This window comes from Chironomus tepperi, unplaced genomic scaffold (assembly GCF_022539635.2).
Source record: "Chironomus tepperi strain 1889 unplaced genomic scaffold, CSIRO-AGI_Ctep_v1 contig_486, whole genome shotgun sequence".
Lineage (NCBI taxonomy): Eukaryota > Metazoa > Arthropoda > Insecta > Diptera > Chironomidae > Chironomus > Chironomus tepperi.
The window spans coordinates 514,637-529,605 of NW_027226608.1; the positions used below are offsets into that span (position 1 = coordinate 514,637).

General features: G+C 35.1%; 3 protein-coding genes and 2 non-coding genes across 5 annotated transcripts; 1 reads left to right on the forward strand and 4 right to left on the reverse strand.

The window, feature by feature from the left end:
- Positions 1-202: 202 nt before the first annotated feature.
- On the reverse strand, positions 203-1,489 carry LOC139099743 (uncharacterized). Its single transcript, XM_070652257.1, has one exon. The coding sequence runs from the start codon at positions 1,487-1,489 to the stop codon at positions 203-205; it is 1,287 nt and encodes a 428-aa protein (XP_070508358.1).
- Positions 1,490-3,666: 2,177 nt separating this feature from the next.
- Positions 3,667-4,964, reverse strand: LOC139099853 (probable fatty acid-binding protein). Its single transcript, XM_070652398.1, has 2 exons — positions 4,809-4,964; positions 3,667-4,104 (listed from the first exon to the last, which is right to left on the reverse strand). The coding sequence occupies exons 1-2, from the start codon at positions 4,876-4,878 to the stop codon at positions 3,785-3,787; spliced, it is 390 nt and encodes a 129-aa protein (XP_070508499.1). The 5' UTR covers positions 4,879-4,964; the 3' UTR covers positions 3,667-3,784.
- Positions 4,965-6,371: 1,407 nt separating this feature from the next.
- TRNAV-AAC (transfer RNA valine (anticodon AAC)) lies at positions 6,372-6,444 on the reverse strand. The gene has a single exon. It is a non-coding gene; the product is annotated as a tRNA-Val (tRNA).
- Positions 6,445-7,224: 780 nt separating this feature from the next.
- On the forward strand, positions 7,225-7,297 carry TRNAV-AAC (transfer RNA valine (anticodon AAC)). Its single transcript has one exon. It is a non-coding gene; the product is annotated as a tRNA-Val (tRNA).
- A 4,884-nt stretch (positions 7,298-12,181) lies between these two features.
- Positions 12,182-14,652, reverse strand: LOC139099862 (uncharacterized). The gene is made up of 4 exons (XM_070652407.1): positions 14,631-14,652; positions 13,656-13,779; positions 12,712-12,783; positions 12,182-12,643 (listed from the first exon to the last, which is right to left on the reverse strand). Exons 2-4 carry the CDS (start codon positions 13,756-13,758, stop codon positions 12,249-12,251), a joined length of 570 nt encoding a protein of 189 aa, XP_070508508.1. The 5' UTR covers positions 13,759-13,779; positions 14,631-14,652; the 3' UTR covers positions 12,182-12,248.
- Between the last annotated feature and the right edge of the window lie 317 nt (positions 14,653-14,969).

The window sequence follows — 14,969 nt, forward strand, 5'->3', positions numbered from 1 at the left end:
GACTGTATGTGTACCTAACAATAATAATACACGAGTATTCATGATCTAATAAATAGTTCCTAGTCTCAGTGAGGTTGAAATTGCTGTGATTATGATTACACTGTAGTTAAAACTCCATTACAGCTACATAGTACACCATCATAGCACCTCCTTCATCATTTGCTGCTCGTTGCAACTTCTTAAGGCTCTAAAGAACAACATATCACACCTGAAATCCCAATTCATACCGACATTTCCTCAAATAATCCCTCCATTCATCACAAATATCATCATTGGCCTTAAAATTCGGACAATTTATAAAGTTTTGAACTTTTGTGCATGATATCATCAAATAGACATAAACTGGAATGTTGCAGTACAGATTCCTATCCCTTTGGTCCTTCAGTGACTCTGTTAAAAGTGTTGTTGTGGATGTTGTCGTTCTTAGAGATGCAGAAGATGCTGTGGAAGCTGTGGAAGTTGCTGTAACTGTTGCCTCAATTGATTTTGTAGAATTCATCTTCTCAGTTCCTTTTACCGTCCCACCACTTGCCTTCCTACCCGTCGTCATCGTCACAATACTTTTCCTCAAATTGACAGTCGTTGTCCTCAAAGTAGTCACCGACATAACTGTAGATTCACAAAATTCAAGTGACATATTCATCGCATTTGTCCAATTTTGCATCTCAGCATCAGAACTAAGTGAATTTTTGTAAGCAATCAGCAGTGCTTGATTATTAAATTCATTGTTCCTATAGACACCCATTTCACGGTATTTACACTCAACAATACAGCAGTGCCGATTGTTACACTCATTTTGACATTTTTCTACAGTTTGTCGAGATATTTGGAGTTTTGGAAGTGAACAGCAGTTCTGTGGCAGGTATGTGATGCGGAATTTCGAGCAGTCCCAGGGTCTTGATGGACTTTGTGGATTTCGGGTGGGAATGTCCGAATTTTGGGTTGTGTTTTCTTGTGGATTTGGGGTAGTTTGAGGTGGATTTGTTGGAGATGGAAGTGAGGATGCTTGCGTTTGGGGAGAAGCTGTTGTTATTGGAGCTGAAAGTGATGTGGATGGAGTTGAGGATGATGTTAGCTGCTGCTGAGAGGTTGATGAACTTGAAGATACTGCTGACTGCTGTTGAGAAGACAGAGAAGTTGAAATTGATGTTGGCGGCTGTTGAGAGGTTAAGGAAGTAGCTGAAATTGATGACTTTATTGATGTTTGAGTTGTACTTGTTGTAGTATGAGCTGTAACTGATGCAGTTGGAACTGAACTTGTTGATGCTTGAGCTGCTAAAATTGTTGTAGATTGAGCAACACTTGAGTTAGTTTGAGCTGTACCTGTTGTAATTTGAGGTACTGAAGTTGACATGATTGAGCTTATAGATCCAACTGTAGTCTGAGGATTGACTGTATTGCTAGTGCTGGTTTGTGTTGGCTGAGCTTTATCAGATGATTGTACAGTTATTAGATTGTATGTTAGCCAAACTAAATGCAGAAGATTCATGATATACGTGAGATTTGTCAAATAATATGCCAATTCAGTCCAATTGTCGATCATAAACTGATAACATTGAATAAACAGTGAAAAAAAATTACAGGAAGTAAGTAGTATGTTGAACATAAATTTGTGACATGTTGTCATATTTTACTTGCTAAATTTTCTGTAATGTACAACTTAATGTGTTAACTAGTTTTAATCTTCATTAGCTAATCTAAAATCTGAATATAAGAATATCAAATGTAGATTGTAGCAACTGCCTGAATAGCAAGAGTTGTTTAATCGATCCACAATCCGGAACCAATTAATTTTGACTCTGGAACGGTGTGGAATTCTGCTATTCTTGTATCCTAAAATCATAACAGGCAGGACTCCAATGTGAAAAAAGTGGAGTTGGACTCCACAAAGTCCTGTCAACTCTGCCTAAAATAGTATACTTGAATCCGCCACTATGATAGAGTCACTCCAACATGATGTCGTATTTTGGATCAATTAACAGATTCTGGCTGTTTGTCTGGCTCCGGGAAGCTGTTTCCGCGAAGACAAGAGTTGACAGGACAAGGAGTGGTCCAAGGTGGTCTTTACTTGACTCCAAAGTCTAAGCCTCACTCTCAGCTAAGGTTTCCTAAAGTCTCGGTCTCGACAACCCGGGAAGTCTCGAACTCGGTCTCGGCTTCGGACTCTAATTTAGTACTTCAGATGCTAATCTAGTACTTCAGCTTCTAATCTAGTACTTCAGACTCAAATCTAGTACCTCAAAAGCTAATCTAGTACTTTTGATTCAAATCTAGTACTTTGGATTCTAATCTAGTACTTCAACTTCTAATCTAGTACTTCCGATAATAATCTAGTACTTCACATACTAATCTAGTACCTCGACAAATTCTCAAAATACAGAATTTATTTCAAATTAAATTTTATTTCAATAAATCTTCATAAAAATTCCATAAAAAATCCACAAAATTATCCCATCGATTCCTTCAATGTAGACTTGATCTCAAACAGCAGATCCATATGAAATACCAAATAATTGGACGAATTGTATGTCTTGACTGTAATCTTGTAATATCCTTGTGGAAATATATCAAAATGCTTTGAATCATTTACAGTTATGTTGTACAGGTTGTGTACACCTTCATATGGACATTTATGAAATAATTTCGGAACTGAATCCTCCAATTGTGCAATGAGCAGATTTATAAATGGATGTGTCCGTCCACCGTCCATAATTGAGCACCATTCACGCTTCTTTGAGTCAATTGCTTCACGGTAGATGTTTCCGTACCGATAAAATAGGATAAAATGGAACCAGCATGGCTTCCTTAAAGGCTTACCAAATTTTCCAATGACATTTAGAGTCACAACACGTCTTGAGTAGGCTTTGAGGTAACATCCATCCAGCATGACTGTATAATTGTCAAATGTGCACTTTACGGACCGGAATCGAACTCCGTCATTGTATTGATTGACTTTATTGGCACATCTAGCTGTAAATATGAACAAATTTATGAAAAATATCGGAATTAACTTCATTTTTGGACATAAAGTTACAGTCAAATGTGTCACAGATGTGTCTACATGTGCATTTATATCCAGACAATTACGGTAAATTTTAATTATTTTTTTAAATTGTTATCTGCAAAAGACATGACTGGATCATTGGTATTAATAGAAGTAATTGGAGCTGTTTATCCTATTTGCAGCACAACTGATAAGATGATCGCGACAAGGCAACCGAATGTCACCTTTTGGTATTGGGAAGATCATATGGAGTACTGGACTGGAATATGAGGTACTAGATTTGAAGCTGCATTACCAGATTTGGATATGAAATACTAGATTATAATTTGAGGTACTAGATTATTAATTTTGAAGTATTAGATTGGACTCTGAAGTACTAGATTAGAATCCGATGTACTAGATTAGAATTTGAAGTACTAGATTATTAGTTTTGAAGTACTAGACTACAATTTGGAGTACTAGATTAGTATCCGAAGTACTAGATTAGAATCTGAAGTACTAGATTAGTATTTGAAGTACTAAATTAGAGTCTGAAGTACTAGATTAGAACCTGAAGTACTAGATTACAAGCTAAAGTACTAGATTATTAATTTTGAAGTACTAGATTAGACTTTGATGAACTAGATTAGAATTTGAAGTACTAGATTAAAATATGCTTTATATATGCTTACAAAAAAATATTAATTATTTATTCAGACAAAAAGACATTCTTAATCAAAAAAATATAATAATAAATCCCTAAGTAATAAGTTTTCCAATCCGACCACATCCAAATAGATCCTAAACCTTGTACCAACGTGTGCTGACAACATCACCATATGTGCAGATAACTTTACACTCCGTTTCAGTAAATTCACGTACAATTGTTGACTTCTTATCAGTCTTTTGGACTTGATTCAATGTATTTCCATCGAGTGTCATTGTTGTCTTGACTACACGTCCGTCCATGGTTTCCTCTTCAAATTCTTCGCCTAATTTGAATTTTAAGATTGTTGTCTTGAATGTTGATTCGGTGTGGAATTCATACCAGTCACCCTTTTTGACTAAGAAGACGGTTGGTGTGACATTGTTGCCGATCTTACGGAGGAAGAAGCCGACACCTGGGATGGGAGGATGGATGAGATTAGAATATTAAGTATTGAAGTACTAGATTGAACTATGAAGTACTAGATTGAACTATGAAGTACTAGATTGAGCTATGAAGTACTAGATTAAGTATTGAAGCTCTATATTGAAGCCATGAAGTACTAGATTGAACTATGAAGTACTAGATTGAACTATGAAGTACTAGATCAAGGAATGAAGTACTAGTTTGAATTATGAAGTACTAGATTAAGGTATGAAGTACTAGATTGAGCTATGAAGTACTAGATTGAATCTATGAAGTACTAGATTGAACTATGAAGTACTAGATTAAGTTTTGAAGTACTAGATTGGGTTATGAAGTACTAGATTGGACTATAAAGTTTTAAATTGAGTATTTGAAGTACTAGATTGAACTAAGAAGTACTAGATTGGACTATGAAGTACTAGATTGAACTTTGAAGTACTAGATTGAATCTATAAAGTACTAGATTGAACTTTGAAGTACTAGATTGAATCTATGAAGTACTAGATTGAGCTATGAAGTACTAGATTGAACTATGAAGCACTAGATTGAACTATGAAGTACTAGATTTCGTTTAGAAGTACTAGATTGAGATTTGAATTACTAAATTGGGTTATGAAGTACTAGATTGAACTAAAAAGTACTAGATTGAGCTATTAAGTACCAGATTGAGTTGTGAAGTACTAGATTACTCACCTAAAGCCTTCATGTATTCCTCGAAGTTTTCGGACTTGTACAAAGTGTATTTCTTATCAACCCATGCCATTTTAATAGATTTTTTTTTAATTTATTTAACTTTTCACAAAAAAAATTTGAATTTTTTTGTTCTAATTGAACTGTTTTGTTTGAGAGATGAACTCGAACTGATGATTTTGACTAAAATTCTTTCCTTATTTATACCCAAATTTTGTATAGTATTAAAATATTATTTTGGTTCTTGATAATATGCTAGATTATGTAATAAATATTATGGGAAAAATTCTTGGTCTATCCAAAAAATATGTTTGCGGTCTAGTCGATGTAAAAAATCGAATTTGAATGAATGTTCGATAAAAAAAAGTTTAATTTTTAGGCTTCTTATCGCCATTTATTTTGTGGGTAATTACTACAATGTGTATGCGGGTGTGATGTAGTAAATGGAAGAACATCTGGATGGATTAGATGATGTAAAATAATGTAATGTGAGTCATATGAGGCAACATTGGTCTTGAGAACTTACAAAGAGGATGTTAAGCTGAGTTTCAATGACTTTATCTCAATTTTTGGAAATTTTGTTGAATTTTCTTAAGATTTTTGAGTCAAAATTCTTGAAAACAGCATTACATGCTTGAATTTCGTACACAAAATTGTCAAATGAACCCCTCCCCCTTCCCTTCCGGTCGATATGTAGGAAATCTTCCAATTCTTATAAATTTGAATAAATGTGATAGAATCTTTCTGATCTTATTGCTATATTCATCACAAAACCCTTCAAAATCAATTCCATATTTGCTATAAATGAAGCTTAATGGGATTAATATTGACAGAAGAAAGTGGGGACGGTTCGGCCACACTTTGAGGAAGCATGAAGTAGACATTGTAAGCATTAAAGCAGAGACTAAGAAGTTGAGTTCGAAATTGACAAGATTCCTCAATTCAGACTCCAGTGAACTCTAATCAAACCCAAAAATTCAACCCTACCAACTCTAATTAACCCTAATTCTCAAGAACCCTTACTCAATCCCTTCAAAATTCCTCACTATCAACCTCTGATTCACTCAATAAATTCAAAAAAAAGAATTAAAATTCATTTATTGATAAGGAAACCGCACGTCCATAAAATAAACTGTCTAAAAATATCGATCTCGTGTGAAATTTTTCTGATTTTTTTAATTTTATCAGCACTATTTCATGCGACAGACTTTGTTGAGTCATGAGAAAATTTTGTGGGCAAGTCTGACTATGAAATTGTTGAGTTCAATGACTTTGTGGGGAGATTTTCGGCTGTTTTATTACAAAAATCTAATTAAATTGCTAATTTATTAATAAAATTTGTTAAATTTATGTTAATTAATTAATTTTTATTAAAAAAAATTGGAATATTTTAATAAAAAATGTTGAAAAATATAAAAAAATTGAATATTTTATTGAAAAAATTCACAAATTTTGCTATAATTTGAACAAATTTTAATATTAAAATTTCAAAATTCACTAAAATTCATCAAAATTAATAAAAAATAACCAAAAAAATTCAAAAAAAACTGCAAAAAAAGAAAGCACTGTTTTCGCCCGGTCTCGAACCGGGGACCTCGAGTGTGTTAGACTCGCGTGATAACCCCTACACTACGAAAACGTACAGCTTTCATATCCACTGAGTCAATTCTCGTGAATACTCATTTCTTTCTGTTTTGCAATTTACTTTTCATTATGTTTTATTGAGCATATAAAGTTTGAACCATATAAAGAGTGATGTTGAGGTAGGGTATGGAGTGGATTGTGGATGGTCGAGACATGGGAGAAATTGTTGAATTACGAATGGGAATTGAAAGAGAATATGAAGAAAATAATTGAATAATTGGAGTCAAGCAATGAGTTTTGCCTACATTTAAGGAGTTTGAAGTGATTTTATGCTTCATTCTCAGTCTGTTCCTATCTAATTTTGTGTCAATAAATCATAAAATCAAAGTCCATGTACACAAATTGATGCTAAAATCAGAATTGGCAAGATTTTGGGAGTTCGGACTGAATGTAAGCTCAACTCGTCACTTTATTGACCTTCTTAGTCACTTACTCAGTTCAGTCTGCGTCTAAAGCTGACTCTATTGCTGACTATTCCATGCCAATTACCGATATTAAGTGCATTAACAGTCTTTATCGACAGCTACTTGAACTTGTCGTTATGATGTCTACAATTGACTCTAAATTGCAATCATTTTGGTACTCTAGACTCCATTTGATGCATCTCCGACAAAATAGAGCCTTACTCCTCCAAAAATTCTCTAAAAAAGCCAATCAACTTACCAAACAATCCCAAAGAAGCCCAACAGAGAAGTCCAAAAGAAGAAAGTCAAATTGCAAAACAGAAAGAAATGAGTATTCACGAGAATTGACTCAGTGGATATGAAAGCTGTACGTTTTCGTAGTGTAGGGGTTATCACGCGAGTCTAACACACTCGAGGTCCCCGGTTCGAGACCGGGCGAAAACAGTGCTTTCTTTTTTTGATTTTTTTTTGATTGTTTTGGTTGGTTTTTTATTAATTTTAGTAAATTTTGGTAATTTTTAGGATGATTTGTGAATTTTTGGATAATATTTTATTAACTTTTTCATATTTTAAGTGACACAAATGAAGAAGACTCCACTAAGGAGCATTTAAAGCTTTTTTTTCCAAAATCATATGGAAGCCTCCTATTTTGGCTCCTCAATGAGCCCCCGTCTGTCCGTCTTGTCCGTCTCCCGTCTGTCTTGTCCGTCGTCTCCCGTCTGTCTTGTCCGTCGTCTCCCGTCTGTCTTGTCCGTCGTCTCCCGTCTGTCTTGTCCGTCGTCCCCGTTTGTCTCTCGACAGGACTCCATAGCGGAGTCTTCTTCATGTGTGTCACTCGGGGGTTATTTGGTCCTTTCTGTCCATGCATCCGTTCATCCATCAATTCTTCTTCTCCATAATTCCAAAAATATCCAATCCATTTCTAATTTCATTAATCAATTTAACATTAACAAGTTGCTTCTTATTCTTATCAAAGAAGTTGACATCCGAGCAGTAAGTTCCACTTGCTGTCAAAAATAAAGCTTTTTCAACCTGTAGCGTAACATTTGTCACTTCCGTACATCCTTCATATGGACATTTATGGAACAATGTCGGTGCTGTCTCGTTCAACATCTGAATGACACTTTTAATCATTAAATTTGTATCCATTCCGTCCATAAGTCCACAAAAGTCAATCAAGTCTGATTTAAATAAATTTTTCCATAAATTTCCACTTGTTCTGTAGCTGAGGATGTACTGGACATAAAATGGCTTGTGCATTACACGATGTAATGTAAATTTAATATTAATTGCTGTAAATTTCCTGGAATAAGCTTTGATGAAGCAGTGCTCGAACGTGACTGTCTGGTTGTCGAAACTTTTACATTCGAGGCTTTTGATTTTGTGGGAATTTTTGGAATCGGATGCACTGAAGGTTAAGTCAATGATGAAATTGTGGATTAAAATTGTTGACAAAATGGAAGCAATTAGTTGACTGATCTGCATTTTTGAATGGTTGGATGTGAAATGGAAGTTGGAAAATTTGGCGACTGTAATTTTGGAAATTATTTGATTAAATCAGGATTATTTTATGAAAATTGCATCAATTTTTATTGGTAATTTGAATTTGGAATTTAAGTTGGATACAAATTTTGGTAGATTTTTAAAATTCTGATGAAATTCTGGCTAAAATTAATCAAAATCTGTCCAAATTCACTTGAATTTACTCAAAGTCTGCTGAAATTCTGTCCGAATTCTCTACAAATTAGACAAAGTCTGCTGAAATTCTGTCCCAAATTCAACTGCAGTTCAGTCAAAATTCAGCTGAAATTCTGTCCAAAATTTGATCAAAAATCGGCTGAAAATCTGTCCAAATTTAGTCAAAATCTGAAATTCTGTCCAAATTTACTACAAATTATTCAATAGTTTGCTGAAATTCTGTCAAAGTTTTACTACAATTTAGTCTAAAGTCAGCTAAAATTCTGTCAAAATTAGTCAAAATCTGAAATTCTGACCAAATTCCCCACAAAATTAGGCAAAAGTCAGCTGAAATTTTGTCTAAATTCGCTACAATTTAGTCAAAATCGGTTAAAATTTTGACAAAATTCAGCCACAATTTACTAAATTCTGTTAAAATTTCGATAAAATTCAATCAAAATCTGTCCGAATTCTGCCAAAACACTCCAAACATCTTCCATAATCCTTCAAAATTCAGTCAAAAATCACTCAAAACCCGTCAAATTTAAATCAGATAAAAATTTTCTCCAAAAAAATCCGCCAGATTTCTGTCCAAAAAAAAATCTGCCAAAATTCTGCCCAAACTCTAATGTCCACCTTTATCCTTAAGTCCCAAAAAGTTGAAATTATTCTTAACCTCAACTGTCATTTTAACAGCAATAACTTGCTTCTTCTTATCATCAAATGCATCCAGTTCCGTGCAATAAATCCCCGACGGGAATGAAATCAGCGATTTTTCTAAATTAAATGTTGCATTTGTGACGACAATTTGTCCTTGATAAGGACACTTCTGGAACAGCTGCGGTGCCGTGTCATTCATAATATGAAAAATATTCTTAATTATTGGATTTACATCCACGCCGTCCATAAGTCCACAAAATTCAATTAAATCGGATTTGAAAATAATTTGACAAAAATTTCCGCTAGATTTCCGTCCCAAAGTGTATTGGATGTAAATTGGCTTTGGAATTTTCCGATGGATGTCAAATTTCATGTTTAGAGTTGACAATTTACGGGAATAAGCTTTGATGTAGCAATAGTCGACCGTCACTGACTTGTTGTCCATTCCGATGCAATCGACATTCTTGAATCGGTAAATATTTTGATTGTCGGAGGAACTGAAGGGAATTAGTGAAATTATTGGAAATATTAAGGAAATTGTGAAAATAATCTTCATTATTGTAGCTTGTAATGTCAAATGTTGAGGCTATCAGCAAGGCTTGAATAGAATTTATAGAATATTAGAATTGGTTTTGAATATTTAATTGGAATTATTTTGGAATTTAGAGTTATTTTAGTAATTATAAAGCTTCCGATAGATTGTTTAGTTTGAATATTTTTGGATTGTTTAGTTAATTGCTGTCATTCAGGCTCTGACTTGGTTTCTTTTAGAATCCGCTAAAAATCGATCTAAAATTTGAAAAAATGCTTATTTAGTTCTTCTAAAATCTGCCAAAAAGCAGTCTAAATTCTTTCAAAAGTCTGCTGACATTCTGTCCAAATTCACTACAGCTTAGTAATTTCGAAAGTGTACCATTGGTGTTCCATAGTCAGCTAAGAATCTGATTAATTCTGTCAAAATGCTGTCTATGATTTGGTCAAATCAGCCTAAATTGTCCTCTATTTTTGGTCAAAAATTGGATGTTAAAATTAAGCTTGAATTTGGTAAAACATCTCCTAGTGTTTAGCTAAAATTCGCTTCAAATCATGCTGATATCTACCAACAATCTGCCTTAGTTCTGCTAAAATTTATTTAAAACTATTAAAAGTCTATTAATAGTCTGCCTTTCAATATCTAAGATCTGTTAAAAATCTGGCTGAATACTGCCACAATTCTGTCTTTGGGATTGTCGAAATCCGCTCCAAATCTGTCTAAAGGCTTTCAAATTTCTATTTTTGTTGTCCGAAATTCAATAAAGGATCGTTCAAAAGGATGACTTGTTTTTCTAAAATTCGTTAAAAATCTAATTAAAGTCGGCTGAAATTCTGTCTTTGATTTGCCAGAATCTAGCAGAATTTTGCCGAATTTCAGTAATTTTTTGCCAAAATCTGCTAAAAAGTCAATTTTACAAATTTTTATTCAATTAATTTGACACGTAATTTCATAGAAATAACACACTACAAAGCTCAATAAAGCTCTTAAGCTCCAAATTCACTTCCTAAAGCTACAAAACTACACAAAACACGAAGTCGACTCGAATCTTGTATGGAGTTTAGTCTTTTTAACAAATTTCATAAATACAAATTCAGCAGCCATAATTCGACTCAATTCCATGCACAAAACCCAAATCAACTTCCACCTCCACCTTCAAACCTTCAATTATTCATCAAATCAATAATCTTAACATCAATTCCATTCCTAATATCCATATTAGCCTTAAATGTCAAAAAATGCTTCTTTTTATCATCAAAAATCATCAATTCAGCACAATAAGTTCCAGTCGGTAGCAATATGAAGGCTTTCTCACCCTTAACCGTCGCATTTGTGATGACAATTTCACCATCATATGGACATTTATGGAACATTTGCGGTGCCGTGTCATTCAGGACATTAACAACACTTCTAACAAATGGATTCGCCTTTTTACCGTCCATAAGTCCACAAAATTCAATCAGATCCGATTTATAAATATTTTGACAAAAATTTCCGCTCGTTTTCCGTCCCAAAATGTATTGAAGATAAATTGGCTTGCCCAGCCGTCGCATCAGCACGACTTTGACATTAAGACCCACAAAATTCCTCGAATAAGCCTTTGCATAGCAGTACTCGACCTGCAATGTCTTATTGTCCAAACTGACACACTCAATGCTCTTAACACGCGTGTAATTTGGCGTGTCTGGTGGACCGGCAAAGGTCAAAATTAAAATTGAAATTATTGGAACTAGTTGAGCTATGATCTTCATTGTTGGATTGACTATTTTGAATAAAATTTTGAGTATTTTGGAACATTTTTGAATTATTTATTTAATTGAGAATAATTTTGGACATAATTGAGCAATTATTGTGATTTTATAGACGCATTATTTTGGGAAATTTAGGTTGTTATTAAGTTGCAGACCGTATTAAGCATTTAAAACCGAAGATCGGGATCAGGAGAGACTAAGAGAGCTTAAGAGAGCTTAAAAGAGTCTAAGAGAGTCCAAGAGAGAATCAGAGAGACTCAGAGAGCCTTAGAGAGCCTTAGAGTGCCTAGGAGAGCATTGAGAGATATTGAGAGAGACTTGAGAGAGACTAAGAGAGACTGGGTCAATGTAATTCGGCTGACATGACTCTGGAAATGTGCCAGAATCCGGTTTGAACTGTGTCAGAGTCACACTGACCTGGTGCTTCATTTTAGATCGATTAACCGACTTGTACCTTCCAAACAAGCTCCATTGCTTCAGCAACACATATAAAGAACACTTTGCTATGGAGGCCTGTCGACAGACAGACGAGAGAGAGACGACAGACAGACAGACGAGAGAGAGAGACAGACGAGAGAGACAGACGAGAGAGACAGACGAGAGAGACAGACGAGAGAGACAGACGAGAGAGACAGACGAGAGAGACAGACGAGAGAGACAGACGAGAGAGACAGACGAGAGAGACAGACGAGAGAGAATTGAGAGAGATTTAGTTCTTCAAATTCAAATTTTATTCAAAATTTTTCAAAATTTTTCTCTACATTTTCACATAAATCTAAGCCAAATTGAACTTTGACCATCTAGCTTCACTCTTACTGAGCCACATGACAACCCCAACAATGACAAACATGAGAATTGTCAGCACTATTATCGATATATAGCCAGCCGTGAGGCAACTGCTATTTCCATCCTCAATAAGTGCCTGCAATTTTTGATTATTTTTGTCATTGTTATGAAATTTTATGCTGACTGTGCTGTTATGGACGCTTGAAATAACAGAAGTAATGTCGTCATTGAAATTATTTTTCTTGAAATATTCAACAATGCATTCGACTTTTTTGGGATTTGTTCGGTAGTTGCTGTCATCGTATAAAGTTTGATTGACGAGACTACGAAGACCGGCTGATTTGAGGCTGGAAAGTTCATCTGATGAGAGCTGTTCTGTGGAATCTAGGGATGAAGATTTTAAATGGGATTATTGTGTATTTTTTTGGATATTTTGGAAGATTGTGGCTTACCTTTTGGCTTCTCACGAGGAACTACGAAAGTCTTGAACTCTTCAGTGGAGCTCTTAGGTGTTGAACTTGAATCTGTGGAAAGTATGGATTAAGATTGATTTATTTTTAAACTAATTCTTCTGCTCGACCCAAGATGACCGAATTTTAACCCTTGACCCGAGATAACCGAATCACTTGGCTCGACCCAAGATGACCGAATTTTTAAGCTCGACCTTAGAAAACTAAGTTTCATAGCTCGACCCGAGATGACCGAGTCACTTGGCTCGACCCAAGATGACCGAGTTCCTAAGCTCGACTCAAGATGACTAAGTTCCTAAGCTCGACCAGAAATGAAATAGTTCCTAAGCTCGACCCGAGATGACGAAGTTGCTTTGCTCGACCCGAGATGACCAAATTTTTTGGCTCGACCCGAGATGACCAAATTTTTAAGCTTTTAAGTTTCATAGCTCGACCCGAGATGACCGAGTCACTTGGCTCGACCCAAGATGACCGACTTCCTAAGCTCGACTCAAGATGACTAAGTTCCTAAGCTCGACCAGAAATGAAATAGTTCCTAAGCTCGACCCGAGATGACGAAGTTGCTTTGCTCGACCCGAGATGACCAAATTTTTTGGCTCGACCCGAGATGACCAAATTTTTAAGCTTTTAAGTTTCATAGCTCGACCCGAGATGACCGAGTCACTTGGCTCGACCCAAGATGACCGACTTCCTAAGCTCGACTCAAGATGACTAAGTTCCTAAGCTCGACCAGAAATGAAAGAGTTCCTAAGCTCGACCCGAGATGACGAAGTTGCTTTGCTCGACCCGAGATGACCAAGTCACTGCACTTGACCCGAGTTTACAAAGTTAATAACCTCAACTCATAATGACTGAAATTCCAACCCAAAATTCTTAATCACGACCAAAAATTCACAAACTTCACAATCTACCCTCACTAAACTCACCATCACGATTAGTCACACTTTGCTCCGATGACGTTGTTGAACTTTCTGAGTAAGCTAAACTCACAATATTAAATAAAATTGCAAAATTTATCCAAATCTTCATCTTACAATTACTATTAAAGCACTAAACATGCGAAAAAAAAATATAATATTCTTTATGAGTAAATTCGTGCGTGAGGAACAGCTGAAAAAGAAATAAGAGGAAGAGAAAAAAATAGTCAAAAAAGTTCTCTCGAAACCAGTTTGGCAAGTGAGGCAATTATGCTGAATTATGATTTAATAAGCGCATATTTTTACTAGACAAATTGTCGAAAATTGAAGTAACCGAGCCCGAGATGACCGAATGCTTAACCTCGATCCGAGATGATGAAATTGTTGAGCTCGACCCGAGATGAATTCCCAAGATGTCCCGAGATGTCGAATTTTTAGGTTCGACCTAAGATGATCAAATTTTCAAGCCAATTTAGACACGAAATTTCAGAATTTTCAAGCTCGAGCCGAGATGACTGAATTTTTAAGCTCAACCCAAGATGACCAAATATTCCAGCTCGACCTGAGATGACCAAATTTTCAAGCTCGACCCGAGATGACTGAATTTTCAAGCTCGATCCGAGATGATCAAATTTTAACGCTCGACCCGAGATGATCGAAATTTTTAAGATTGACTCGAGATGACCAAACTTTTATGCTCGACCCGAGATGACAAAATTTTCAAGCTCGACCAGAGATGACTGAATTTTCAAGCTCGACCTGAAATTGCTGAATTTTTAAGCTCGACCCGAGATGACCGAATGTTTAAGCTCGACCCGAGATGACCGAATTTTTTTTAAATTTTTAATATCCAAAAAATTCCTAAATTAATCAAAAAATGCTCGAAATTGACTCCAATGGATATTAATTGAAAGCTGACTAGTCTAGTCAATTAATTTGACTTTTTTCGTAACTAATTGGTCAAATTGAGAGAAAAAATAATACTTTTTTGAGAATGAACCGCTCATTTACTACGATAATTGTTGACTGTCTTCTGTGTCATGTCCACGTGTATGGAACATTTCATTTTTTTTTTTCTATTCTATTATTATTCTCATGGATAATGTGTATAAGTATGAGCAAATGAGCCAAGATTGTCTCTTGTTTTGATAAATTTTTCTGTGTGTTCTGTAAAAATAGGCGCATGTCAGCTTGATGAATTATATTTTAATATATATGATGGTGAAATTCAGTTCTGAATGAAGAGAGAGGCAATTTTTTGGATCGATTTTAGATGTGATGAGATAGTGTAAGATAGTTCAAGGTAGTGTAGAGCTGTTGTAG

Coding starts and splice junctions, on each gene's coding strand:
- LOC139099743 (XM_070652257.1), bottom strand. CDS start 1,489: ATGAATCTTCTGCATTTAGTTTGGCTAACATACAATCTAATAACTGTA.
- LOC139099853 (XM_070652398.1), bottom strand. CDS start 4,878: ATGGCATGGGTTGATAAGAAATACACTTTGTACAAGTCCGAAAACTTC. Junction 4,105..4,808: donor GGAATACATGAAGGCTTTAG/GTGAGTAATCTA, acceptor CTCCCATCCCAG/GTGTCGGCTTCTTCCTCCGT.
- LOC139099862 (XM_070652407.1), bottom strand. CDS start 13,758: ATGAAGATTTGGATAAATTTTGCAATTTTATTTAATATTGTGAGTTTA. Junction 12,784..13,655: donor AAGTGTGACTAATCGTGATG/GTGAGTTTAGTG, acceptor TACTTTCCACAG/ATTCAAGTTCAACACCTAAG. Junction 12,644..12,711: donor TCCTCGTGAGAAGCCAAAAG/GTAAGCCACAAT, acceptor CTTCATCCCTAG/ATTCCACAGAACAGCTCTCA.